A 27,752-nucleotide genomic window follows, 5' to 3' on the forward strand; every position below is an offset into this window, starting at 1 on the left:
CCCATCTCTAAATAATAGATAAGTAACAGAAATATTTCCTGCTTTCTAATATAGTTGTGAGACAAATTGTCCCTAAAACGCCACAGGATTAGTAATTTTATGTATGAGAAATCATTTTCTTCTATCAGCAGACTTAATTTTAACTCCCAGACCCAAAGCCGAGACCTTTGGTGAAGAGCAGTGTGTTTATATAGTAACTGCTCTTCAAAAAAAGTGAGGGAGAGGAATTGAGTGGCACCTTTTCCCGGTGGTGGGATCATTTGCTCCCTGTGTTTTTGTTTAGGGTTCAAGGAACACCCACAGCAGCCCCCGCAGCCACCTTCCCTCACCTTCCCTCACCTTCCCTCACCTTCCTCCACAGCAGCCTCAGCGGCTGCCTTCCCCCACCTTCCCCAACAGCAGCCTCAGCGGCTGCTTCCCCACCACCCACCCCACAGCAGCCCCGGCGGCACCTTCCCCCACCTTCCCTCACCTTCCTTCACCTTCCGTGACTGCACCCTCAGTGACTGCCTTCCCCCAGTGCTTTCCTCATGATCGCTGCCTGTGGCACTTGTCAGGGTGGAAGGTTTTGTCATCAGTAGTAGGGTGAGCGGGTGAGCCCACTGACCTCCTTGGAGAGACACGTCTCAGCAGAACAAGGCCTGCCACAGAGAAATGATTCAGTTTGGTTTACTTCCTTTTTTTAAAAAAAAAAAACAAAAAAAAAACAACCATTTTTTGGCCCACAGAGGCGGGGCCGCTTGGTAATGTCTCTGATGGCCACCAGTTTATTCACAGAGTATGACCTGGGAAGCTATCTCCAGAGTAAAAGAAGTCAGAAAGATGTAGTCACACAAGATCCAAAGTGGCAGCCTTGTTAAAAAGCAGCAGAAAAGCCACAGGCATCTGGGCTAAAAACAGGGTTTTGTTCTATTTCTTCATTCTCCTTGACTGCTGTGATCTGGGAGTGGGGATGTCCGGCTCAGTACCTCAAACAGCACGGCAGGTCCTCAGCAGCTGTGTGTCACCCACCTTCCATGAGGGACAGAGGGTAGATGGCCTTTTCTTGACATGGAGCAAGAGACCTTATCTCTTAGTGTGTTGTCGTCCACTGTCGGTGATGGGTTGCCACTTTTCTCACAGTAACTGAACTTTGCATTGATTTTTTTGTGTAGATTTGATTTTCACTTTGTCAACTTATTTTTGTACTGTTTGGAAGTGCCTGGAGTGTGTGGCTGTGATGTACATGTGCCTGTCATTGACACCTAGTGGACCTATGATTGCAGGCAGCGTCCTCCAGATCGTGTCCGCCCCCGGGCAGCCCTACCTTCGAGCCCCTGGCCCTGTGGTGATGCAGACCGTGTCTCAGGCAGGCGCTGTGCACGGCGCCCTGGGAAGCAAGCCCCCGGCCGGCGGTCCCAGCCCTGCACCCTTGACCCCACAAGGTAGGGTGCTCTGAGCAGGAGGGAGACTTGGCTTGGATGCTTCTTTCTCTTTCATCTAAGGCGAGTGGAAGGCATTCATGTGTCTTTGACTGTATCTCAGAACAGCACAGTCTAGTGTGTGGCCATCTCTGATTTCTATAGATGTGTCATAGTGTCAGCCTGATTTATTTTCTTTTTCTTGTGCTTTCAAAGGTATTGGTTGGATATAACCAGCCTCCGCTGTCCTTAGGTTTTTGTTTTGTTTGTGTTCTCACAAGAAATTTGGAATCATGAGAAATCTTGCGTGTTTGTATATCGCCAACACATTCAGTGTGCTCCGTTTCCCCTGGGAGTGGGAGTGTGTGGCCGCCCACGCAGGGTCTGGTTCTTTGTCCGGCCCGAGCTGCCACTCCTCATCCTGTCTCGCCACCTGCTTCACCTCTGAGTCCCCGCTCTACGCCTGCCTTGGCCCCAGGTCTCCCTGGACATGCTCTCTCATGATGTGGTGTGTCCTCTGGAACCCAAAGACCCGTGGAGGCAGCTGGGAGCCTAGAGGGGTGAGGCTCTCTCCTTGGGCTGGAGCCCTTGTCCTGGTGGCCGAGTGGTGTCCATTCAGTTCCAGCCCCACCTTTGCATAGTGGGCAGTGATGTTGGGTGGGTCACTGCCAACCTGTTAGGCTCTGTTAGTCATCAGAGGAGGCTGCGAGGCTGGAGTGGGGAGGGGCCATGGCTTGTTCTCCAGTCCTGTTAGCGTCACCTAGCAGCAGTCCCGCATGCCAGCATGGTCAGCAGTTCCACTTGCCAGGTTTTGCCGCTACCCCCAGAACCAGGCATCTTGGGGATTCCAGAACCAGCTGCTGCACCCTTCTTCGCGGGCTGATGAGTCACTGTCCCGTGGAAGCCCTCCTCAGCTTCAGAGGCCCCAGTACCAACTGGAGTCCTGGACCCTGAGGATCTGAGCTCAGACACCCCCACCCCCAAGTGCTGAGTTCTGACAACCTCAGCCTCTCCCCTTGTTTTCCCCTAAGGTGACTCTTACCTCTGGGCCCCTTTTCAGCACTCAGACACCTCTTTGACCACATCTTTGTAGGAAAGTCTGCCGCACTAAGTGGCATGGCTTCTGCCTTCCTGATTGGCCCTGGCTGGTAGCAGGTGTCATGTCAGGAGCAGCTCCAGGGAACGGATATGAAACGGGCACTGGCTTGCTCTGTTGCAGTCGTGAGGACTGGGTGGACTTCCTGCCGGGGCTGGGCTGCTCATGGCAGGCAAGGGCCTCACAGTCATCAGGCTGTCACCTGGGCTAGGAGGTGGCCACTTGCTGATGGCGATGGGGTACCCAGGGCCTCGGAGGTGTGCTGGGATGCTTCTGGGTGGCTCTGGAGTGCCTCCCAAAGGAAAGGGATAAGCTGCTGGCTCCATTCAGCTCCAGTCATGGCCTGGGAGCCAGCATGCTTCCGTGGCAGGCTAAAGCATTTAAGTTTGAGACATGCACATTCCAGGCATGTGCTGGTGGAGGATGAGGCCTTGGGGACATGCCGTTGCAGAATGACTTTCTGCGGAGTGTGCTGGTGGAGCGCGAGGTTCCATGGAGCATGCTGGTGGCAGATGAAATCCTGTGAACTTGGTGTTCCTTTTCATCTCTTCCTTTATGCATTTGTAGTTGGCGTTCCAGGCCGCGTGGCGGTGAATGCCTTGGCTGTAGGAGAACCCGGAACGGCCTCCAAACCAGCTTCTCCCATTGGAGGGCCGACCCAGGTAAGCACCTGAGCTTGAGACCCCGGTGCACGTGGACGGGTGCTTTCCAAGAGCTGCTCGTTGTGTTTGGTTTGATATTTAAAGGCTCCTGTGAATCCTCAAGTGATACTGAATTCTTAGTTTAAAACACACATTTCCTAATAAAAGAAATGAAACTGGACTTACGACTGCCAAAATCTTTTTTTGTGTTTTTTATGTCCTTCTGCAAGTCTTCCTGGGCATTAGAGTTACTCACTTGAGTCTTGAGAAATACTTCCCATCTTGGCAAGGAAGAGAACGTTTGTGCTCTCCGCTTCATTTCCGTCTCTATTTCCTGTAGCTCTCGGCTTCATTTCTATCTCTATTTGCTGTAACACAAGACCGTGGATTTTGAAGTGGATCTCATATGTGGGAAATCCCGGAGGGGGTTTGGTGAAGACAGTAACTTGTCGTTCTATTTCTCAAGTAACTGTTTTTCATCACTTTTTGATAAAGGAGGAAAAGACCAGACTCTTGAAAGAGCGCCTGGATCAGATTTATTTAGTCAACGAGCGGCGCTGTTCTCAAGCTCCAGTCTATGGCAGAGACTTGCTAAGGATTTGTGCCCTGCCTGGCCACGGAAGGGTACAGTGGCGTGGGTCCCTGGATGGCCATCGTGGGAAGGAGGCCGGGCGAGCGCACAGTTACGCTTCATCCTCAGAAAGTCCAAGTGAGCTGATGTTGACGCTTTGTCGGTGTGGAGAGTCTCTGCAGGATGTTATTGACAGGTACTGCAGACCTCGTGACCTTTTCGGTGCTCTCTGGCTGCATTGCGCCCCGGCAAGGCCCCTTCTTGTCTCGTGGATGTTCATCTTACTCCCATCGGCTTCTCCCCACAATGTCCCTTAGCGGTCTGTTTTGAAGTTACTCTTTGAGGTCTTCAGCTTTGGGATCAGATGGTTTTGTTATCTGGGTCTCAGTGCCAGGCACGGCTTCTGAAGGAAGTTGGCAGCCCTGGGGGCAGAGCCACAGCACTGAGCTCACACTGTGCCTGGGGACAGATCACTGTGTTGCTAAGGACTTTCTCCATTTGACTCTTTCTAAAAAATGATTGCATTAAAAGAGCCACATGAGTGAGTGAACGTTACATAATGAGAAATGTGTGCAGGAGTTGATCTCAGAACGTGCTTTAATGGAGAGCAAATCTGAGCACCAGTGGGCACAGTGGGCACCCGGCCACTCTCACTGAGCTTGCTTTCAGTAGAGCGCATTACCCTGTTTGCAGTTCCACTCCCTGCTTCGACCCGGTCTCCAGGCTCTGCTTCAGACATGTTTTCTTCCCTTCTTTGCATCTGTTGTAGTTCTCAGTTGTCTCCTGTCTACAGAGGGAAACCTGGCTTCTTCCTGTGCCGTGGCTCAGCTCAGCTTTCAGGATCTACCTATTTCAGTTCTTTCAGATCAGGAAGCAGAATTAATGGAAAAAAAGAAAACTGGGAGTGCTTCTCAAAGGCTGAACAAGCCACCTCTGGCTTCTGGTCTGGGAGTGACTATGTCAGTGACCTTGTGCTCCTGGAGTTTTTCTTTCGAGTACTGATTTGTCTTTGTGTACTTCTCCCTCATTGAACATCATGGGTGACCATTCGTTCAGTTTGAATACAGTTGGGAGTGAGTCATAGTTGATGTCCATAGCAAGGGCCTTCTGGTGCAGGTGACCTCCACAGGTTACAAGGTGGGCCTCAGGTTGGCTGTGTGATCTTCGCTGTATGGTCATTGTCCTGAAGATTCCTTCACCCTGAGTCTGGCCCCCGTCCTGGTGGCACAGTGGCTATAGCAGTTCTGGGGTCCACGAGACAGTGCACCTTTGTCCCAAAGTTTCCAGCTGAAGACACACTGGAAAGAGAATGGCTCATTTCTGAACTGGTGCCTGCGGCCTAGGGGATCCACCCCCATTGATCGATCAGCCCTGGACTGTCTGAATTAGTCCCTGAGGTGGTGGTTATTGGCCAGGACTGGTTAGGATCTGCCTCGTTGGGCCCCTGCCCATGTGCCAACAGCCACGTCCCCATGTGACTGGGTTGAGCCCTGCTGTTTCCTGGGACTTGGACTGTCAGAAGTCTGCCCCGTCTTTCAGGAGCCCCCATGCTGGGTAAAGGTGTGTGGCTCCTGGTGGTGACAAAACATGCTTTCTGCTCCTCAGGGTGGACTTTGTGATTCCTCCGGTGGTGGCAGCACCCCCGTCCCTACGGGTGCCGCGGCCGCCACCCCTGTACAGCCACAGAATGCGGATCTTCAGGCAGGGCCTGAGAGAGCACGCTGCGCCTTACTTCCAGCAGCTGCGGCAGACGACGGTTCCACGCCTGCTGCAGTTCCCTGAGCTGAGGCTGGTGCAGTTCGATTCAGGTATGGGGCAGTTGGTGGCGTGGCCCGTGTGTGAGCTGGGCTGGCCCTGGATGATGAGGCACTCTTGATGTGATTCGTTTCCCAGGAAAGTTGGAAGCTTTAGCTATCTTGCTTCAGAAATTGAAATCTGAAGGACGTCGGGTGCTGATTTTATCACAGATGATTCTTATGTTGGACATTTTAGAGATGTTCTTGAACTTCCATTACCTCACCTATGTAAGAATTGATGAAAATGCCAGCAGTGAGCAACGGCAGGTGAGAAGCACATTGTTTACCTTGTCCCTGATGGGTCAGTCACTGGTGTTTAATGCCTAAGTGCTGTGTAAATTCAATGGTCTCATGGCCCTTCTAAGTGAAAGGGGAAGGACTTAATGAGCCTTTGAACTTTTTTAAGTCTCAATCCATCCTTCGATATTTTTTATTAAAAGCCACGTTGTTAGGTAAATGCAGTCTTGATGTCTCAGAATAAACGCTGGTGACCTGTAGTCATCATTAAGACGATACTGGTGTACTTCAAGAGGTAGCTACGGGGTAAAAATATGAAAACAATTCCAACCAATTTAGAATGAAAGGAAATACAAGTTAAGGTAATATGCCCATTGTTTACTTACGAGATTTGCCAAGGCTGTTTCATCAGGCACAGTGAGTCAGACACTCTCATATCCTCCCGTGGAAGCATAAACTAGTAGAGTTCTAGAAGGCAGCCTGGCAGTATGGATTTGAACCTTAATGGTGATGTATGCTTGACCTAGTAATTCTGTATTTAGGATCCTTTACTTACATGACAACAAACACACCACTTAAGATCTGTCTACATAGTTGTTGTTGAAATGTTTATGGTAATTCACAATTGAGAACAAAGTCAGTGTTCAGCAGAAGAGTGAGTGCATAAGGGGTTGTCCATGGGTCCTGTGCCCCGGCAGCTTCATGAGCAGAAACTGTGCCCAGCATTCCACGTGGTGCGCTAGGCCCTTGTCAGCAGCATGTCAGAGCCAGCTTTAGTAGCATGACCCAGTGTCTCCCAGCGCAAAACCAAGATGCTGCCCTGTAAGTCACACAGCTTGCGTTATATCACACACACGCTCATGCACACACTGGAGAGGCCTAGAAAGAAATAGAGCAAAAGGTGATTTAACAAGTTTTCTTGGTAATATTATAGGAAATTATCTGTAGAATGCCTTGAAGGAAGAGAGTTGGTCAGTGGTTAGGTTTCGTTTCCGGCACAGAAATCGTTAGAGAAGAAAAGTATTCAAGTCATCTCCCTTCATGGTCCACAGTGAGGTTAGAGGACTGTCCTTCATGGTTTTGTTTTTCCTGCTTCCTCAGCCTTACTCCAGGGGCTTTTTGTTCCCTGTAAAGTGCCCTGGCATTGCCTGAGGATAGATGAGAAAGCACATATCCCTCCCCAGTAAGACACTGTTTTCTTTTGGGGCCTACAAGTTGAGCTGACAGTAAATGCAAGGTGGACTCTAACTTTTTCCTTCTTGTCACTCATGGCTGATGTTATTTAAACCGTGGATGAGGGTGTTGGCGATGGGTGAGTGCAAGATGATAGTGGCTTCACAGAAGAGCTGGAATACAGTGCGGGGACCTTGGTGTTGCTTTCACATGAGCTTCGTGTTGAATGGAATACAAACCAAGCAGTTTTGCTACGGGATAATTTCTTTTTTGAGACAGAATCTCGCTCTGTCACCGAGGCTGGAGTACAGTGGCACAATCTCGGCTCACTGCAAGCTTCGCCTCCCAGGTTCACGCCATTCTCCTGCCTCAGCCTCCCAAGTAGCTGGGACTACAGGCACCTGCCACCACGCCCGGCTAATTTTTTGTATTTTTAGTAGAGACAGGGTTTCACTGTGTTAGCCAGGATGATCTCGATCTCCTGACCTCGTGATCCACCCGCCTCGGCCTCCCAAAGTGCTGGGATTACAGGTGTGAGCTGCCACGCCCGGCCTGCTGTGGGATTATTTCTAATTAATAAATGTTGAAACGTGTCAAAGGTTTCCCAACATTTTCCAAGAATACTAACTCCGGTGTTTTGTTTCATCTTAGGAACTGATGAGGAGTTTCAACAGAGACAGGCGGATTTTTTGTGCCATTCTCTCCACTCACAGCCGTACCACAGGTATAAACCTTGTAGAGGCGGACACCGTCGTGTTTTATGACAATGACCTGAATCCAGTGATGGATGCCAAAGCTCAGGAGTGGTGCGATAGGATCGGGAGATGCAAAGACATCCACATATACAGGTGAGGGCCTGCGGGGATGGCCGTGTGGAAATGGAGTCAATGAGAAGCTTTGCAGGAGGTATTGGTGCAAGAAGCACTAATGCAGAAACAAAAGGTAGCAGTAAAGACAATGCATGGTATCTAATTTTAAACTAGGGTTTGTTTTCCTTCAGACAAACTTACATTTCTGCTATTTTATCTATTCCTTTTATTTATACTCAACATTTGCTTGAAATTGTAAGTTAGTGATGCTGCTCACACAAGTCATCTTGCCATCTTCAGTTTTTACGTGTGGTACCTCTTCCAGAGTACCTCAGTCTTAAAAGTACGATTTAGATTTTGGGTTGTTTTAATTATTATAAACTATAAATTATCTGTTAGTAAAATGGCTATTGAAAGAATGGTCAACACCTGTGAAAAGAAGAAAAAAGAGAATTAAAATAGTTTTTTTTTTCTTTTTTTTGAGACGGAGTCTTGCTCTGTCGCTCAGGCGGTAGTGCAGTGGCACGATCTTGGCTCACTGCAACCTCTGTCTCCCGGGTTCAGGCGATTCTTCTGCTTCAGCCTCCCGAATAGCTGGGACTACAGGCATGTGCCACCACGACCGGCTAATTTTTGTATTTTTAGTAGAGATGGAGTTTTACCACATTGGCCAGGCTGGTCTCGAACTCCTGACCTTGTGATCTGCCCGCCCTGGCCTCCCAAAGTGCTGGGATTACAGGCATGAGCCACTGTGCCCAGCCAAAATCTATTATTATGTTTTTGTTTGTTTGTTTGTTTGTTTTTTGAGATGGAGTTTCGCTTTTGTTAGCCAGGCTGGAGTGCAATGGCGTGATCTCGGTTCACGGCAACCTCCACCTCCTGGGTTCAAGCGATTCTTCCGCCTCAGCCCCCCGAGGAGCTGGGGTTACAGGTGTGCGCCACCACACCCTGCTAGTTTTTGTATTTTTAGTAGAGATGGGGTTTCACCATGTTGGCCAGGCTGATCTTGGAACTCCCGACCTCAGGCGATCGCCCTCCTTGGCCTCCCAAAGTGCTGGGATTATAGATGTGAGCCACTGCGCCTGGTCTATTATTATCTTTAAAGATAAAAACTATAACTGTCAAAACACAATTGGGGGAAATGGAGAAAGGTTACTCTATATTTTTAAATTTCTAAGTGCTTACTGTTATAGTGTAATAGGAGATTTACTTCTGCTTATTTTGTGCCTGGTTGTGTACTGAGCACATCCTAGGCTCGCCTCTCATAGTGACCTGTCAGTTCCCAGTAGGGAACCTGAGACTAGACAGATATGGTCCCTGTATGAGGTCTCCTAGGTGGTAGCTGACCCTGGAACTAAAACCCAAGTGTGCTTTAACCTCTTTTTTTTTTTTTTTGAGACGGTCTGTTGCCCAGGTTGGAGTGCAGTGGCATGATCTTGGCTCACTGATGCTTCTATCTCCTAGGCTCAGGTAATCCTCCCAGCTCAGCCTCCCAAGTGGCTGGGACTACAGGTGTGCAGCACCATGCCTGGCTAATATTTGTATTTTTTGTACAGACAGGGTTTTGCTATGTTGCCCAGGCTGGTCCCAAACTCCTGGGCTCAAGCAGTCAGCCCGCCTTAGCCTCCCAAAGTGCTGGGATTACAGGTGTGAGTCACTGCACCTGGCCAACCAATTTGTTTTTTAACAAGGTGGTTGGTGACATAGTAATTCAAATGCTGTATTTAAATTGTTTTATTATTATTTTTCTTGCTATAAATGCATTACATGTTCCTCGAGGAAAAAAAGGAGAGCCTGTAAAGAAAAACAAGGATCCTATAGAGGCAGTAATTATTAACGTTTAGCTGCACATCTTTCCAGACATGTTTCTACTTCTTGAAGAAGGCTCACGCTATGTCTTATTTTGTAAACTTTTTTTTTCTTTTAACAGTACGTTATACATACATTTCCATGGTGATGAATATAAGTTTGGTGCATGGTTTATGTTGAATGGATAAGGGCTTAGTGTGGAATCCATTCTGCATTGTTGGCTCTTTAGCAATTACTAGCTGGAAATTGGAAAAGTATTTTATTCTCAGTATCAGTGAAGTCTCAGGCATGGCCTTAGCGGTGCAGGAACAGGACATCTGAAGTGAGGCATGAGGTGGCCTTGAAGGATGCAGGATGAGCTGTGCCAAGTGTGAAGACACACTTTGTTCTTGAGTGGGTAGACATCATTCATGAACATGTGAAGTTTCTCCAAAGTAATACTAAAATTTAATATATTTTTGTGAAAACGCTCCTCATGGGTGTGAAGGTTGCATGCGTGCACACACACGGTTGGGTAAGGTGGTGCCAGTGTGCTTGCAGTGTGGACATCCTGATGAAGGCCGCCATCATGATGCTCAGTGTTGCGGGTGGGAGTGTGCCCCACTATGAGCCATGGGAGCCCCCAGACTACATAAGGGTGCTGTTGGTGTCGGGGCAGATAGCCCAGCACCCATGGGGATTTCGCATGTTACAAAGGTTGGCTGTTGCAGTAACTGGAGGGCTTTTCTGTCATGAATGTGCTGCACACCTTGTGCTCCACAAGTGAGAGGAGGGGCTTGGAGTGCTGCTCCCACGCCTGACCATAGCGGAGTCCAGAGGGATGAAGGACTTGAATGTTTTCGGTGGAGCAGCAGTGTTAGAACACTCTTGAAGAGACAGTACCTGTGGCCGAGAGCTGGAAGGAACCGCCTGACCCACACAGACCCCGAAGTCAGGGGAGACAGGCACACAGCTGCAGTGAGACAGGAAGCCAAGCGTTGTACAGATACGGTGAGCCCAGTGGACAGGCGGGTGATAGAACAGGGAGATTTGCCATTCTCAGTGCAAGTAAAGGGTTAAATAGCTCTTAAAAATTGAGAAGATACATAAAGACCCCCCCTTACTTTTAAAAAGGAAGGGCCTGTGAATATGAACAGTCCATCCCAATTGGCCAGAAAGTATGAGAGGCTGCTCCAGCTCACTGGTCTGGAGAAGGAAGGACCAGTTTAATGCACGATGAGATCTCTCTTCTCATGCCCTGGACAGGTGAGATCCTAAGGGAACAAGCCTGCTCAGCCTGGCACTAGAAAAGGGGACGTCCTCATGTTGATGGGGACGTGGGATTGTTATCTAAGGATGTGTGTCACAGCTTTGTCACACGGCACAAAGGGGCACAGCCATCCCACGGTGTTGAGCAGCCAGGTGGAAAATGAGCTCATGGCGAGGCATTTCTGTAATACACTGCTTAAGGAGGACAGCAAAATGCAGAGAAGTAGGAAGTAAGGTGGACATTTTCCCCACACGGTTGTGCATGAAGTGATGGCACATGGAACATCATGGAAGGACACACTCAGGTTCACACACAGAGCATCGTGGAACGACACACCCAGGTTCACACGGAACGTCGTGGAAGGACACACACAGTTACACACGGAACGTCTTGGAAGCACACGACCAGGTCACACGGAACGTCGTGGAAGTACACAACCAGGTTCACATGGAACGTCGTGGAAGGACACACCCAGGTTCACACGGAACATCTTGGAAGCACACAACCAGGTTCACACGGAACGTCTTGGAAGCACACAACCAGGTTCACACGGAACGTCGTGGAAGCACACAACCAGGTTCACACGGAACGTCGTGGAAGGACACACCCAGGTTCACACGGAACGTCTTGGAAGCACACAACCAGGTTCACACGGAACGTCGTGGAAGTACACAACTAGGTTCACACGGAACGTCGTGGAAGGACACACCCAGGTTCACACGGAACGTCTTGGAAGCGCACACCCAGGTTCACACGGAACGTCGTGGAAGGGCACACCCAGTTTCACACGGAACGTCTTGGAAGCACCCAACCAGGTTCACACGGAACGTCGTGGAAGGACACACACAGGTTCACACGGAACGTCGTGGAAGCACGCACCCAGGTTCACACGGAACGTCGTGGAAGCACGCACCCAGGTTCACACGGAACGTCGTGGAAGCACGCACCCAGGTTCACACGGAACGTCGTGGAAGCACGCACCCAGGTTCACACGGAACGTCGTGGAAGCACGCACCCAGGTTCACACGGAACGTCGTGGAAGCACGCACCCAGGTTCACACGGAACGTCGTGGAAGCACGCACCCAGGTTCACACGGAACGTCGTGGAAGCACGCACCCAGGTTCACACGGAACGTCGTGGAAGCACGCACCCAGGTTCACACGGAACGTCGTGGAAGCACGCACCCAGGTTCACACTGACGTGGCTGCTGGGGTGGGGGGCAGGAGAGGCAGGCCACCCTCCCTGAAGCAGCCATGAAATACGCCTGTTAGGAAAAATGTGCCCGCGGAAGTGCACACTCACACACGTGCAGCGGCACCTTCTTGTGAACTAATGTGGGTGGAAATGCCATCCCCACTTTTTTTAGTGGTTCTCAAGATGATTGGAATCCAGGCGATTTTTGTTTTGTTTTGTTTCTTATGCTTTTATGTAATCAAATAATTTACAATGAGCGTGTAGTAATATAATCAAGAAAGAGTAGATTTTCATTTAAAGGCCAGGAAAGTCTTCCCAGGTGGTGGTTTGCTGTTTATGAAGTTGTCCGTCCACTATTTCCCTTTATTACGTATTTAGTTCTGTTGTTTGTGTCTGGGTTCACGTCTTCACTTTCCGTCCTGTTCCCTATGATTGTTTCTCTTTAATATTTAGGATCCTTTTAATTGAGAATTTTCTGAAAAAAAATTTGTTTTCATCTCTGTGAAAATCATGCTGTTAAAGTTGTTTAATGTGAGCTTTTTTGGGGTTTAGCATTTAGCATTTTACAGGCAGATGAGCCTCATGGGAAGGCAGTAGACTGCAAGGTCTGTTCTGTGTCCCCAGTGATGCAATCTTAAGGAAGCCATGTGTCCCTGCACTGGGGGTCCATGTGTCCAGTGGGGTCACATCTACAACTCACAGTCTTAATTGAACACCTATTGTGGGTCTGGTAGTGTACCGGGGTTAGAAAGATGAAAACGTCCATAATTACATGAGAATGAGATGTCTCATGAGTATTAACAAGCAAGTCTGTGAAGTGATCAGTTCTGCCTGTTGGGCTCAGTGAAAGCTTCAGAGAAGATAGATGCTGGAGGTACATCTGGAAGGACCGGGTGGGACATTTCCAGGTTGAGACTGGTGGGAGAAAAACGGGATGGCAGGTGGAAGGATGAGGTGGGACAGCGAAGAGTCTTCCAGAGGGGCCTCCTGTCAGCAATCTGGGAGGCGGGAGAGCTAAGATTGGAGGGGCTGGCTGAGAGCGGCCTTTGGCGCCCCACGAAGGCGTGTTCTGAGTAGGGGTAGCTGGAGGAGGGACGTGGATTCATTGATCACCATCTGCATCCTGTGCCCGCCTGTTGTCACTGTGTTTCCTGGTGACTGATTTAGTATCTTATGTCTTTTGTTTGCAGGCTTGTGAGTGGCAATTCCATTGAAGAGAAATTGTTGAAAAATGGAACTAAAGATCTGATCCGAGAAGTGGCTGCTCAGGGAAATGACTACTCCATGGCTTTCTTAACTCAGGTACTCCTTATTCAATGAGAGTCCTTGAGGTGAGACCCGCTGTGTGGCGCGTGGAATCGCATGGTGTTAGTGCACACTAGCGAGGGGCTTAGGTCTCCAGCTCAGGTCAGATGCACACTTGGACCTTATACTGGGGAGTAACACACATCTCTGTGTTCAGCGAACCATCCAGGAGCTGTTTGAAGTTTATTCTCCCATGGATGATGCTGGCTTCCCGGTCAAAGCTGAGGAGTTTGTGGTGCTTTCTCAGGAACCTTCTGTCACGGAAACGATTGCACCCAAAATTGCAAGACCTTTCATAGAGGTAAGAATACATTGAATCTGGCTGGAGAGTTGCACGGTGGGAGCCGGCGGAACACCTGCACCCTCCCCCAGGGCTCTGAGTGCTCAGTCCCCACTCTTCCCTGGCCTGAAGCCCTCTTCCCATCCCTGCTTTTGGAGCCTCCCCACTCCCTTCTTTCTGTCATGGGGATTTTGAACTGTAAATACAAGTGAGGGGAATGGTGGCAAAGGTCGCGGACCACAGGCCTGTTACTGAAGCAGTCGCTGCCATCTTCATCTGCACTTTGCCACAGTCTCAGCTCCTTCCCCTCCCCATGGAAATCTATCCCTGCCGCCTCTGGAGGCTCTGCGGGCAGTGCCCCTGCTCCCCTCCAGCTGCCGGCACCGCCCCTGCTCCCCTCCAGCTGGCTGTGTTGGCTTCTCCCTGAGCAGTGCAGCCATGAGCCTGCACTCAGGTGCTGAGTGTAAGGTGCTGGTTGATTGCAAAGACTGAGTATAAGAAAGAACACAGACTATCACATTTGATACTTTTGAGTGTTGACTATGTTGAAGTGATAATATTTTGACTATTGGGTTATGTCAATATTTTACTGTTTCGGCATGGGTACTAGAAGATAGAGGGCATGTTTGGGTCCTTTGATTTTTCCTTTTTGGGGGTGCTGCTATGTAGACACGTCACAGACCCGTCACGGGGCCGCTGTTCCCTCCCTGTCCCCATGGCTTGCCCATCAAAGCCCTGCAGCCCCACGTCCTGGAGATGGAGGCCTTCAGCTGCCTTTGTTGTCTGAGTCCCCTCCTCCTTCATGTGGCCCTGCCACTCCTCCAGAACTTCTTGTGGGGTCCCCGTTTCTGTGCCTCTTACCTTGGAAGGATTTGGTATCCCTGTACATCTTTCTTTCTGCCCTGTTTGACTGCAGCGCATGACTGCATGGGCTTTTACTGTATGTTTTTTCTTTTCTGTGAAAGCGTTAAAGACCAGACCAGGCACACTACACAGCCCCTCAGCACTTGTCCGCCGACACCCGAGATTGAGCCTCCCAGCCTCATGGTGTCAGCCCCCTCCTTGCCTGTGCTCAGCTTGTTCTTACCAACTCTGGTGCTGTCTCCTCTTCCATTTCTAAACATTACTCAGTTACTGAATAAGTAAGAAATACTTGGGGTATGACTCTCTCAGTCTGTGTTGCTGTAAAGGAATACCTGAGACTGGGTGATTTATTTTAAAAAGGGGTTTATTTCGCTGGTGATTCTGATGGCAGCAGAGTTCAGGATTGAGCATCTGTCTGGTGAGGGCCTCAGACGGCTTCCACGGTGGTGGAAGGGGAGGGGGAGCTGCATGTGCAGGCCACGGAGCGAGAGAGGGAGCAAGGGGCAGGCAGTAGGCTCCCTTTAATAGACTGGCCGTCACAGAACGAACAGGGTGAGACCCACTCCCCCAGCCCCAGAGCGTGTCTATTCCTGAGGGATCCACCCGTGACCCAAACCTTTGAGAATTTATAATGAAAAGCCAGTCTCCTGCCCTGCCCCCACCCCGCCACCACCCCGTTTCTCACATTTCTTCTAGAGATTGCCTGTGTATCATTTCCTTTGCACAGAAATACCTTACAGATGGTTACATATCAGGAGGTATGGATCAACCTCATTGTGTTTTAAGGAGGTAATACATGCATGAGATTGAAAAAGAAAAACAATACAAAAGCATAGCTGGGGCCAGGTGTGGCGGCTCAGGCCTGTAATCCCAGTACTTTGGGAAGCCGAGGCTGGAGGATGGCTTGAGGCCGGGAGTTCAAGACTGGCTTGGGCATCATAGTGGGACCCCATCTCTACAAGAAGAATTTTGAAAACTAGGAGTGTGGTGGTGAGCACCTGTAGTCCCAGCTACTGGGGTGGCTGAGGTGGGAGGATCACTTAAGCCCAGGAGATTGAGGCTGCTGTGAGCTATGATCATGCCACTGCACTCCAACCTGGGTGACAGAGTGAGACCCTGTCTCAAAGATAAAATATGCAAAGGACCTGACTCTGCATGTCTCAGAGGGAAATATGTGAGTGGCAGATGTGTAGATGAAATAACGTCCAGCATCACTAATCATCAGGAAAATCAAATAAAAACCACATGAGGTACCAACTGGTAACCTGTTAGGATGACTGTCATCAAAATGCAAAAGATAGCGAGTGTTGGCAAGGACACGGAGGAAAGGGGCCCGTTGCACTCTGTCCCTGGAAACATCATTGGCACAGCCACTATGGGAGACGGCAGGGAGGTTCCTCAAAAATGTGGAAATAGAGCTCCCACCCGATCCAGCAATCCCACTGCTGGGTGTATATCCAAAGAGTTGAAATTAGTGTGTAGGAGAAGCATGTGCACCCTTGTGTTCATCGCAGCACTGTCCCAGCAGCCAGGACACGGAATCAACCCAAGTGTCCATCAGAAGTCCGGGGATTTTCCATATTGGCTTTGTTGTTTCCCAGCAGCATAGTATTTCAACACACACATTCTTTTGAAACATACTTGTTGATTGTCTTACTGTGTGTCAGGCACTGTTCTAAGCAGTGGGGATACAGGATCAAAAAAAGACAAAAATTTCATGAAGCTTTTATTCGAGTAAGGAGAGAGGCAGAAACCAAACCTAGTGAGTAAAGCATGTAATTTATTCACATGAGAAGTTCTGAAGTGCTGAATCCAGGGGAGAATGTTGTGGTCACCACAGCAGACAGGTTAGTGTGGCGGAGGGGGTAGGGAGGGTGTGACCAGGTGAGGCCTGACTGTAGGGAGCCCTTGGAAGGCTTTGAGTCAAGCTGTGACACGGGGTCTGGCATGACCTAAGAGAGTCGCTCTGACTCCTTTGTTGAGACTCAGTTGTAGCAAGGCAAGGGGGATCCTGGGGAACAGTTAAGAGTCCCAGAGCAGTAACACTGGTGAGCAAGGCTGGTGAAGACAGCTGGGGGACATGTGGGGGCAGCACGGGGGTCTTTGGAGGGTAGAGCCAGCAGGACTTGCTGCAGTGGGGGTGTGAGGAGGATGGCTGCTCCTCACTGGCTTGACCGGCCCCTGGGGACAGAGAGGTAGGTTAGCCTTGGCCTTTTGCCAGCAGAGACAGATCCACGTTAGCGTGCTGTACTCGTACCTGCTGCATGGGACTGTGGCTATAGGATTCTTCTTTCATTGGCAACGGTCATCAGAGGACTTGTGCCTGAAAAATGGTTTTAAGAAAAGTCCTTGTTGACATGCAAAAACATTCAGCAAGTGTACACATCACAAAGATTCCAGCTGGAGAAATGTTCAGTCAGTAGAAGCACCTAGTAGCCAGCATCTGGTGGAGGAGGAGGATGCGGCGGGCTCCTCAGAAGGCCTGTCCCCCAGCAGTGCTGCCTCTTGCAAATTCTGACAGCACCGCCTGCTTCTGCACTTTCCATACATGGAGACTTTTCCTTCGGGTCTGCCTTCTTGTTGTGCGTAGCAGTCTGTAACTCATTCTCATTGCTGTCTAGAGTTCTGTCTGAATATACCACAGTTTATCAGATCTGCAGCTTGTGGACGTGATGGAGTGGTTAATTTGAATTGTGCTCCTGTGGATATTTGTATCCTTGTCTTTTGGTAAGCACGTATGTGCAATTCCGGCTGCTTATGTTTGACTTGAGGAGATGCTGTGGCTGTGCCGGGGCTGCTCCTGCAGTGGGCTGTTGTGGGTGGTGGAGGCGGAACTGCTGCTCCTTTCACTGTGGCTGCAGGGCAGGATGTGGGATAGTCTCATTGTGGTTTAATTTGTGGTTTTGCTGTTGACTGATGAGTTTGAGTGCCTCTTCATATATTTACTGGCAGTTTGAGTACTTTTTAAAGAAATGCCAAGGCTTTTCCCAATTTTTTTTTTAATTGGGTTTTCTCTATTTCTTTTTCTTTTTTCTTTTTTTTTTAAGATGGAGTCCCACTCATCGTCCAGGCTGCAGTGCAGTGGTGCGATCTCAGCTCACTGCAACCTCCACCTCCCAGGTCGATGTGATTCTCCAGCTCAGCTTCCCAAGTAGCTGGGATTACAGGTGCATGCCACCATGCCTGGCTAATTTTTATATTTTTAATAGAGACGGGGGTTTCTCCATGTTGGCCAGGCTGGTCTTGAACCTCTGACCTCAGGTGATCTGCCCACCTTGGCCTCCCAAGGTGCTGTGATTATAGGCATGAGCCACCGTGCCCGGCCAGTTGTCTCTGTTTCTTAATGACTTGTTGGAGTTCTTTGTGTATCCCGGATAAAAGGCTTTTGTTTGATACACATGACATATCTTTCCCATTCTGTGGTTTGCCTTTTTAAATGCTGTGTATTGATGAGCAGAAGTTCTGAGTTCTAACACCATCCAGGGCCCACATCTGCTGTCTTTATAGTGGGTGCTTTTTGTGCTCTGCTGAGGAGATTCTCTGCCCACCTGAAGGTCATCAAGCATCCTCCTCTATTTTCTTGTACATGTTGCATTGTTTTATGTTTGCTATTTAGGTGCACCACCTATCTGGCAATAAGTTCTGTGTATAGTGTCGAAGTAGTGTTATATAACTTTGTGGGTTTTGCCAGATTGCCCTGGAAACAGATTGTACCAGTTTTTAATTTGTATCTTCTAACTAAAAACCGTACCTCCATGTCAGATGTCTTTTGCCCACATCTGCTGGTAACTATAGATGTGTGTTCCTAGCTGTTTTGGCAGATGAACGGTGGCATCTCCTCACTCTAACTTGCGTGTCTTGCACTGTGATAAAGCTGTCTTGTATGTTTATAGTCATCCATGCTACATTTCGCGGTGGACTTGCTCCAGCTGCCATAACGTTGGGCTGTCCGTCTGCTGTCTGTTTCCTGGACAGCAGCGTCTGTCCTGCTGTGTCTATCAGGAGCTGTGGGCAGTGGTGTGCATTGGGTCTGAGATGGAGCCTCCTTGGGCTTTTCTTGTTCTCCAAGCTTCCCTGGCCCTGGGTGCCCTGGCACGCTTTACCTGCGTCAGTGCTCAGCTCTTCCATGGGGCCTGCCTGTCCAACTCGATAGTAAGGTTAGCAAGGCTCAGGAGGTTTCCCACTCATTTTCTGTATCCCTAAGTGCTTTATCATTTTCACCTGTAAGAGGACCTCAGGGAAGGAGTGGATTACCTTTGTGGAGAGTGGGTGATTATAGTGGAGGCATCTCCATTAACTTTACATGGGATAGCTCTTTTTCAAACTACCCTCATTTAAAAAGTCTGTCAAGGCAATCTAAACAAAGACTTTCCTCAGGCCCTCAAGAGTATTGAGTATCTGGAGGAGGATGCCCAGAAGTCTGCAGAGGAGGGGGTGCTGGGACCACACACTGATGCTCTGTCATCAGACTCTGAGAACATGCCGTGTGATGAAGAACCGTCCCAATTAGAGGAACTAGCTGACTTCATGGAGCAGGTTTGGGCATGTTTTCCTTTACAACTACATATTTTAAAAATTTGACGCTTCTATAAAATATTTATTGTTTACTGCGAGAAAAATCACTTTTTTGATTCAAATGTTGGTTAGTGGGTTGTATAAGGAACTTGACTTTTATTAACTTGCTATTAACCCTATTCAAAAAATATACTTTTGGAACAGCTTACACCAATTGAAAAATATGCTTTAAATTACCTGGAATTATTCCATACTTCCATTGAGCAAGAAAAAGAGAGAAACAGTGAGGTAAGAGAATCAACTTTTGGTCAGTGAAAAAAATTGCAATATTTTCAGAGTTAAGTTTGATTTGAAGTAAATGTGACTTCATTAAATTAAAGTCACAAAAGCCAAAACCCACAAGTTTGGAAATGAACTTAAAATGAAGAGAGTCTCGAGAAGCCCGTAGGGACCGTGGAGCTTGTTCACCCCCGCCTAGGGACCATGGGGCTTATTCTCCACTCGTAGGGACCATGGAGCTTGTTCTACCCCCATAGGGACCGTGGGGCTTGTTCTCCCCTCGATGTCTTTGATTTGATTTGCAGCAGGCTGCTGCTTGTGGGGGTGATGCGTTGCGGAGCAGTGTGTGTAGAGAACATGTGGCTCTGAGACAACAGGGAGACCTGGAGCAGGGACTCAGGGGCTGCTCTGAGCTGCACTCCTGATGCTGAAAGTTCTTGCTGCTCTCCCCGTCAGGACGGAGTGATGACTGCAGTGAGGGCGTGGGAGTTCTGGAACCTGAAGGCCCTGCAGGAAAGGGAGGCTCGGCTGCGGCTGGAGCAGGAGGAGGCAGAGCTCCTGACCTACACGCGAGAGGATGCCTACAGCATGGTACCCGTCCCGGGGCCCTCCTGCCCTCTTGCCCCCCTGCTGAGGGGCACTTGTTCAGCCATGTTTGGCTTGTTCAAAGTCTGTGTACATTGACATGAGAAAATGCCTAGGAATTTTTACTTGTCATATCAAAACAACCTCACTTATGTTCTAAAAACACAATTTTCTTAAAAATTGACACTTGGAGATTGTCAGTTAGATATTGACCAGCTCTGATTAAAACATTTATAAGTCTTATAAATAGTCATGTTGATCAGACTTATTTGGAAGACTTAATGAGTATGAAGGTACATGATTTGTGGCTTATAACATGACACTGAGACTTGGTGGAAGTTAGAGCTTGCCGTGTTCCCTACAGGAGTATGTCTACGAAGATGTCGATGGGCAGACAGAAGTCATGCCGGTGAGTGCTGCCCTCTCCCTTTGTGTCTGTGTGGGCAGCTTCCTGTGAGTTCCACATCTCATGGGCCTTCCCTTCTCCATGCAGCTCTGGACCCCGCCCACCCCACCGCAGGACGACAGCGACATCTACCTCGACTCGGTCATGTGTCTCATGTATGAAGCCACTCCCATCCCAGAGGCTAAGCTGCCCCCTGTGTACGTGAGGAAGGAGCGGAAGCGACACAAAACAGACCCCTCAGGTGCGCATCCCGAGGGCGTCACATGACCTGGGGGGGGCCCTGGCCTTCAGAGTCCCTGCATGTCAGCCAAATTCTGCTGTCTCCCTGTCTGCTGTCTGCCTGTCTGCTGCAGGGCGAGCGATCACACGCCCGTCCGCTGCCTCTCAGGCCATGTGCACAGGTTCTGTTGTTTCCAGTGAGGAAACCTTCGTGTTTCGTTCTAATTGACCTTGAAGGCCCGAGAGCAGGTCTGTCTTTGGCAGGTGCTTTCTGTGGCCTCTTTGCCCAGGCATATCCAGACTTGCCTGACCTGTTTCCTTTGTCTTTTGCCTGCCAATGTGGAATCTCCTGGTTTACTCTCTTGCTGAAGACTGCCTCTCTGTTCAGCTGCAGGCAGAAAGAAGAAGCAGCGTCATGGGGAGGCGGTCGTCCCTCCTCGGTCCCTGTTTGACCGAGCAACCCCAGGCCTCCTGAAAATTCGCAGAGAGGGCAAAGAGCAGAAGAAGAATATTCTGCTGAAGCAGCAGGTGCCGTTCGCCAAGCCCCTGCCAACTTTTGCCAAGCCCACAGCCGAGCCTGGTCAAGACAACCCCGAGTGGCTCATCAGTGAGGACTGGGCGCTGCTGCAGGTAGGTGGGCGTGGTCTTTGTGCCAGCGGCCATGTGCGGTCATTTTTCTTCCCCACGTCCCGCTCACTGTGATCACTTTGCAGGGAGTCTTTGGCAAGAGGGAAGACCTTCTGACTTAGAGTGTATTCACCTGTTTTACCTGAAACCTTGTTCTCTAGGCTGTAAAGCAGTTACTGGAGCTGCCTTTGAACCTTACAATCGTGTCACCTGCTCACACACCTAACTGGGATCTTGTCAGTGATGTCGTTAACTCCTGTAGCCGAATCTACCGCTCTTCCAAACAGTGCCGGAATCGCTACGAGAATGTCATCATTCCACGAGAGGAGGGGAAGGTAAGCACGGTCTCGTTTGTCCTCCAAGGAGAACACAGGCAGGTGTGGTGTCGGTGGCCTGCAGTTTCAGCTCCAGTCCTGCTCTTCACTGACTGGGCTCCTTCATCCCTGTGGGTCTGCGTTGAAGTCCATCTCCTCGGGCTCCTGGTGGACCCAGCGAGGTCAGGTGTCTGCACTGTGCCTCACCTATGGCATGAGCAGTGATGGAGGAGTTCACGTGCTTGTGCTTGTTGGGATCATGTTTGGTGTTGGCAGCAGGCCTCGTACCTGATGTTTTATCTGATACCAACATTTGCACTGCCATTGTCATTTCTAAGAGTGAGGGTGTCATCTGAATACTTGGCCATATATATATACATTTTCTTTTTTTCTTTTTTTTTTTATATTATATCATATTTATTTGGGAATGGGCATTGCAATGGGAATACACATGCCATAGTAAACGTGCATATTCAGGGAGGTAAAGGAAAATAAAGATTTTTAAAGGATAAAAGAGGGGGATTACATAATTGTTTTGAATCAATTATCCTTGGCTACAAGGATCAGTAACACTAGTGGCACCAGTCCCAAGTTGGACAGGCAGTTGCTGGCAGATGTCCTCACAAAAGTATTTTTTTGTGTAAGTTTGTGATGGCCTTTGTAAAAGATTGTGGTTTTTGCAGATTCTTTTCTAATAGTTCTCGTTATCAGGCATTTGTGCATGAGAACCTTCCCCAGCTCCATTTGTGAGAATTTTTAACACAAGTGATTCAATTTTGATTCTTTTATTTATTTTTTTTTTGATACAGAGTCTCACTCTGTAACCCAGGCTGGAGTGCAGTGGTGTGATCTCGGCTCACCGCAACCGCCGCCTCCCAGGCTCAAGCAATTCTTCCGCCTCAGCCCCCCGAGTAGCTGGGACCACAGGCAGGCGCCATCACGACCAGCTAATCTTTTGTATTTTTAGTAGAGACAGGGTTTCACCATGTTAGCCAGGATGGTCTCGATCTCCTGACCTCGTGATCTGCCCGCCTCGGCCTCCCAAAGTGCTGGGACTACAGGCGTGAGCCACCACGCCCGGCCTCAATTTTGATTCTTTTTTTTTTTTTTTTTTTAATTAAGTATTTATTGATCATTCTTGGGTGTTTCTCGGGAGGGGGAATGTGGCAGGGTCATAGGATAATAGTGGGGAGAAGGTCAGCAGATAAACACATGAACAAAGGTCTCTGGTTTTCCTAGGCAGAGGTCCCTGCAGCCTTCCGCAGTGTTTGTGTCCCTGGGTACTCGAGATTAGGGAGTGGTGATGACTCTTAAAGAGCATGCTGCCTTCAAGCATCTGTTTAACAAAGCACATCTTGCACCGCCCTTAATCCATTTAACTCTGAGTTGACACAGCACATGTTTCAGAGAGCACGGGGCTGGGGGCAAGGCCATAGATCAACAGCATCCCAAGGCAGAAGAATTTTTCCTAGTCAGAACAAAATGGAGTCTCCTATGCCCACCTCTTTCTACACAGACACAGCAACAATCTGATCTCTCCTTCCTTTCCCCACACCTCCCCCTCTTCTTTTCAACAAAACCGCCATCGTCCTCATGGCCCGCTCCCGATGGTCGCTGTCTCTTTGGAGCTGTTGGGTACACCTCCCAGACAGGGCGGCCGGGCAGAGGCGCTCACTTCCCAGACAGGGTGGCCGGGCAGAGACGCTCCTCACTTCCTCCCAGACGGGGCAGCCGGGCAGAGACGCTCCTCACTTCCTCCCAGACGGGGTGGCAGCCGGGCAGAGGCGCTCCTCACCTCCCAGACGGGGCGGCCAGGCAGAGGCGCTCCTCACCTCCCAGACGGGGCAGCCGGGCAGAGGTGCTCCTCACATCCCAGACGGGGCGGCCCGGCAGAGGTCCTCCTCGCTTCCCAGACGGGGCGGCCGGGCAGAGGCGCTCCTCACCTCCCAGAAGATGGGCAGCCGGGCAGAGGCGCTCCTTACTTCCCAGACGGGGTGGCCGGGCAGAGGCACTCCTCACTTCCCAGAGAGGGTGGCCAGGCAGAGGCGCTCCTCACTTCCCAGACGGGGCGGCCAGGTAGAGGCGCTCCTCACTTCCCAGAGAGGGTGGCCGGGCAGAGGCACTCCTCACTTCCCAGAGAGGGTGGCCGGGCAGAGGCGCTCCTCACTTCCCAGACGGGGCGGCCGGGCAGAGGCACTCCTCACTTCCTGCCAGACGGGGTGGCGGCCAGGCAGAGGCGCTCCTCACCTCCCAGACGGGGCGGCCGGGCAGAGGTGCTCCTCATCTCCCAGACGGGGCGGCCGGGCAGAGGGGCTCCTCACTTCCTCCCAGACGGGGTGGCAGCCGGGCAGAGGCGCTCCTCACCTCCCAGACAGGGCGGCCGGGCAGAGGCGCTCCTTACTTCCCAGACGTTGGGCGGCCGGGCAGAGGCGCTCCTCATCTCCCAGACGGGGCGGCCGGGCAGAGGCACTCCTCACTGTCCAGACGGGGCGGCTGGATAGAGGCGCTCCTCACTTCCCAGACGGGGCGGCCGGGCAGAGGCGCTCCTCACTTCCTCCCAGACGGGGCGGCGGCTGGGCAGAGGCGCTCCTCACCTCCCAGACAGGGCGGCCGGGCAGAGGTGCCCCTCACCTCCCAGAAGGGGCGACCGGGCAGAGGCGCTCCTCACATCCCAGACGATGGGCGGCCGGGCAGAGACGCTCCTCACTTCCTATATGGGATGGCGGCCAGGCAGAGGCGCTGCTCACTTCCCAGACGGGGCGGCCGGGCAGAGGGGCTCCTCACATCCCAGACGATGGGCGGCCAGGCAGAGACGCTCCTCACTTCCTAGATGGGGTGGCGGTGGGGCAGAGGCTGTAATCTTAGCCTTTAGGAGGCCAAGGCAGGCGGCTGGGAGGTGGAGGTTGCAGCGAGCCGAGATCACGCCACTGCACTCCAGCCTGAGCAACGAGTGAGCGAGACTCCGTCTGCAATCCCAGCACTTCGGGAGGCCGAGGCGGGCAGATCACTCGAGGCCAGGAGCTGGAGACCAGCCCGGTCAACATGGCGAAACCCCGTCTCCACCAAAAATACAAAAACCAGTCAGGCGTGGCGGCGCGCGCTTGCAATCCCAGGCACTCGGCAGGCCGAGGCAGGAGAATCACAGGATCCCGAGGCAGGGAGGTTGCAGCAAGCCGAGATCACGGCAGTACAGTCGAGCTTTGGCAACAGAGGGAGACCGAAAAAAAGAAGGAGAGGGAGACCGAAGAAAGGGGAGAGAAGGAGAGGGAGACCGAAGAAAGGGGAGAGGGGGAGGGGGAGAGGGAGGGGGAGAGCTACATTTTCAAGAAGGTTTTGGATGAATGAAAAGACCTCGCTGGGTTTTGATCATGGTGTACTTAAATGAGGGTGTCATCAAAACACTTGGTCATATATAGACACATTTTCAAGAAGGTTTTGAGTGAATGAAAAGATAAGCTGATAAGCTGTCTCGCTTTGTTTTGATCATGGCGTACTTAAAGAAAAGTCTGTTACTGGTACCTCTGCTATTCGGTACCAAAAGACTGGCTGGCTCCATTGGTTTGACAAGCGTAATATTCTCTGTTTCAGGGTTAACTATAAGTATTGCAAATGTTTGTTTACATATAGTATAGTCAAATCATTGGTCTTTCATTTAAGAAGTCAGCTGTGTGGTTTGTAGCTTGACCCCCGAAGAGTCCAGGCAGCTGGTCAGTAACATGCAGGCGTGCATGCTGTGTGCCTTCCCTCGAGCTGAGTCATCCCTCTCTGTTCTGCATCTGGCTTTCTTCAGGCAGCTCCTTCTTGCTGCTTGCCTGCCTATCTCGCCTCAGGACAGTATCCAGAGCCCCCACACCAACAACGTCTGCACATGCTCTGCTGTGCCCACGTTGCCGGTGTCCACACCCATTGGGAGATGTGCTGCCTGACTTCCAGGGCACGTGCCATGCTGGCATGTGGGGACCACCGCCTTTCAGTTCACCTCATGGAGCCCATCCAAACAGGAGCTGTGGGCACGTCTTCTTGCATGGGACAGGGTGGGACAGATATAGTAGAGGCAGGCATCCAGTACTTTTATTATATTTACTTTTGTTTCTAATTTGTGAGAATTACATTTTCTCCGTAGTAGCCAGATCCATCCTCAGGATATGAACGTCACACTTAATTTATTTCTGTACCCGCTCTTTCAGTTATCTCTCTTTTCATTTTTCTAAAAACACTTGTCTCAAAATAAAGCATTTGTTTGTTTTTTTGTTGAACGTAGAAAAGCAAGTTTTCTTCATAATACCACTTTGTGGTCCCTTCACCAATAAGACTTCCTGGAATCTTGCATTAATTAGGTTTTCTGTGTTTTGGAAGCATTTATAATAATAGCCATTACCTTATTATGGAAAAAAAGTAAAGCTAAAATTTTGTATCGGGGGAACCTGCCCCCAGTAGTCACGTAGGTTCTTTTCTATTTTCCCTAAGTGTTGGCCGGTCTGAGAAGTAAAGGGGCAGAGTACAAAAAAGAGAAATTTTAAAGCTGGGTGTCTGGGGTAGACATCACATGTCGGCAGGTTCCATGATGCCCCCTGAGCAGTAAAACCAGCAAGTTTTTATGAGTGATTTCAAAAAGGGAGGGAGTGTGTGAATAGGGTGTGGGTCACAGAGAGCACATGCTTCACAAGGTAATAGAATATCACAAGGTAAATGGAGGCAGGGCGAGATCACAGGACTACAGGACCGGGTGAAATTAGAATTGTTAATGAAGTTTCGGGCAGGCATTGTCATTGATAACATCTTATCAGGAAACAGGGTTTGAGAGCAGACAACCGGTCTGACCAAAATTTATTAGGCAGGAATTTCCTCATCCTGATAAGCCTGGGAGCTCTACAGGAGACTGGGGCTTATTTCATCCCTACAGCTGCAACCGTAAAAGACAGCTGCCCCCAAAGCGGCCATTTTAGAGGCCTACCCTCAGGGACGCATTCTCTTTCTCAGGGACGCATTCTCTTTCTCAGGGATGTTCCTTGCTGAGAAAAAGAATTCAGTGAATTCAGCGATATTTCTCCCATTTGCTTTTGAAAGAAGAGAAATATGGCTCTGTTCCGCCTGGCTCACCGGCAGTCAGTTTAAGGTTATCTCTCTTGTTGCCTGAACATTGCTGTTATCCTGTTCTTTTTTCAAGGTGCCCAGATTTCATATTGTTCAAACACACATGCTCTACAAACAATTTGTGAAGTTAACGAAATCATCACAGGGTCCTGAGGCAACATACATCCTCCTCAGTTTACGAAGATGACAGGATTAAGAGATTAAAGTAAAGACAGGCATAGGAAATCACAAGAGTATTGACTGGGGAAGTGATAAGTGTCCATGAAATCTTCACAATTTATGTTCAGAGATTGCAGTAAAGACAGGTGTAAGAAATTATAAAAGTATTAATTTGGGGAACTAATAAATGTCCATGAAATCTTCACAATCCACATTCTTCTGCCATGGCTTCGGCCAGTCCCTCCGCTCGGGGTCCCTGACTTCCTGCAACAATATTGTCTTCTTTTATAGCTGATTTATTAAGCTAATCCAAAGAAAAAGGCAAAAATATTTGTAAAGTTTGAGGGTGATGTTCTTTTTTTTTTTTAGACGGGAATTTCACTGTTGTCACCTATGTTGGAGTGCAGTGGCACGATCTCGGCTCACTGCAACCTCTGCCTCTCAGGTTCAAGTGATTCTCCTGCCTCAGCCTCCCAAGTAGCTGGGATTACAGGTGCATGCCACCATGCCCGGCTAATTTTTGTATTTTTAGTAGAGACGTGTCCTCTACTGCTAGAGGAATGCCCTAAATTTCACCAGGTTGGCCAGGCTAGTCTCGAACTCCTGACCTCAGATAATCTACCCACCTCGGCCTCCCAAAGTGTTAGGATTACAGGCATGAACCACCACCCCCGGCTGTGGGTGATGTTCTGAATAAGTTGGAGCACTTTGTTAAGAGCCTGTGCACAGAAGCTTAGAGTAAGATTCAGTCTTAATGTGTATTTTAGGAATCAACAGAAACCTGAGACCTAGAATTTTCTCCAGGGCCTCTCATTCTGTACGTAGAGGACATGCCTCTTTGCATTGGAGGACCCCATGGTGACTTGCCGAGCCCCCTAAAGGACATGCTGAGCCTCCATGACCCTCACTCCCTGTGGAAGCCCATGATAGTGACAGTGGTCGGATGTGTGCGTGAGTGGGACAGCCCCACCTCTCAAAGCCTGCGGGGCTCCGGCAAGCCATGCGGGGCGGGGTATTCATGCCTGGTTAGAGCCTGCATAGGAGTTCCGTTACCAGACACACGGTCTTTCCATCTCTGGCTTGGCTCAGGTGAGCCATCCAGCGTCATGTGTGATAGGCCTGATATTAC

The 27,752-nt window shown here is 49.9% G+C and overlaps 1 protein-coding gene and 1 non-coding gene across 21 annotated transcripts in view; both read left to right on the forward strand.

Moving 5' to 3' along the window:
- LOC100451130 (E1A-binding protein p400) overlaps positions 1-27,752 on the forward strand; it is a 131,379-nt gene that overhangs the window by 73,710 nt on the left and 29,917 nt on the right. For 17 of the 20 annotated variants that reach the window (XM_054528446.2, XM_054528442.2, XM_054528440.2 and 14 more), the window contains 15 exons: positions 1,266-1,424; positions 3,064-3,158; positions 3,633-3,904; positions 5,314-5,516; positions 5,602-5,771; positions 7,566-7,762; positions 13,167-13,278; positions 13,439-13,582; positions 18,803-18,961; positions 19,145-19,228; positions 19,676-19,810; positions 20,169-20,213; positions 20,298-20,451; positions 20,818-21,059; positions 21,218-21,391. In XM_054528446.2, the coding sequence (XP_054384421.1) occupies positions 1,266-1,424; positions 3,064-3,158; positions 3,633-3,904; positions 5,314-5,516; positions 5,602-5,771; positions 7,566-7,762; positions 13,167-13,278; positions 13,439-13,582; positions 18,803-18,961; positions 19,145-19,228; positions 19,676-19,810; positions 20,169-20,213; positions 20,298-20,451; positions 20,818-21,059; positions 21,218-21,391 (2,345 nt within the window). The remainder of the gene's footprint in view (positions 1-1,265; positions 1,425-3,063; positions 3,159-3,632; positions 3,905-5,313; positions 5,517-5,601; positions 5,772-7,565; positions 7,763-13,166; positions 13,279-13,438; positions 13,583-18,802; positions 18,962-19,144; positions 19,229-19,675; positions 19,811-20,168; positions 20,214-20,297; positions 20,452-20,817; positions 21,060-21,217; positions 21,392-27,752) is intronic. The other 3 variants (XM_054528444.1, XM_054528448.1, XM_054528449.1) reach the window with 1 other exon arrangement.
- Positions 6,834-6,969, forward strand: LOC112135985 (small nucleolar RNA SNORA49). Its single transcript, XR_002917200.1, has one exon. It is a non-coding gene; the product is annotated as a small nucleolar RNA SNORA49 (small nucleolar RNA).

Source organism: Pongo abelii, chromosome 10, assembly GCF_028885655.2.
Source record: "Pongo abelii isolate AG06213 chromosome 10, NHGRI_mPonAbe1-v2.0_pri, whole genome shotgun sequence".
Taxonomy (NCBI): domain Eukaryota; kingdom Metazoa; phylum Chordata; class Mammalia; order Primates; family Hominidae; genus Pongo; species Pongo abelii.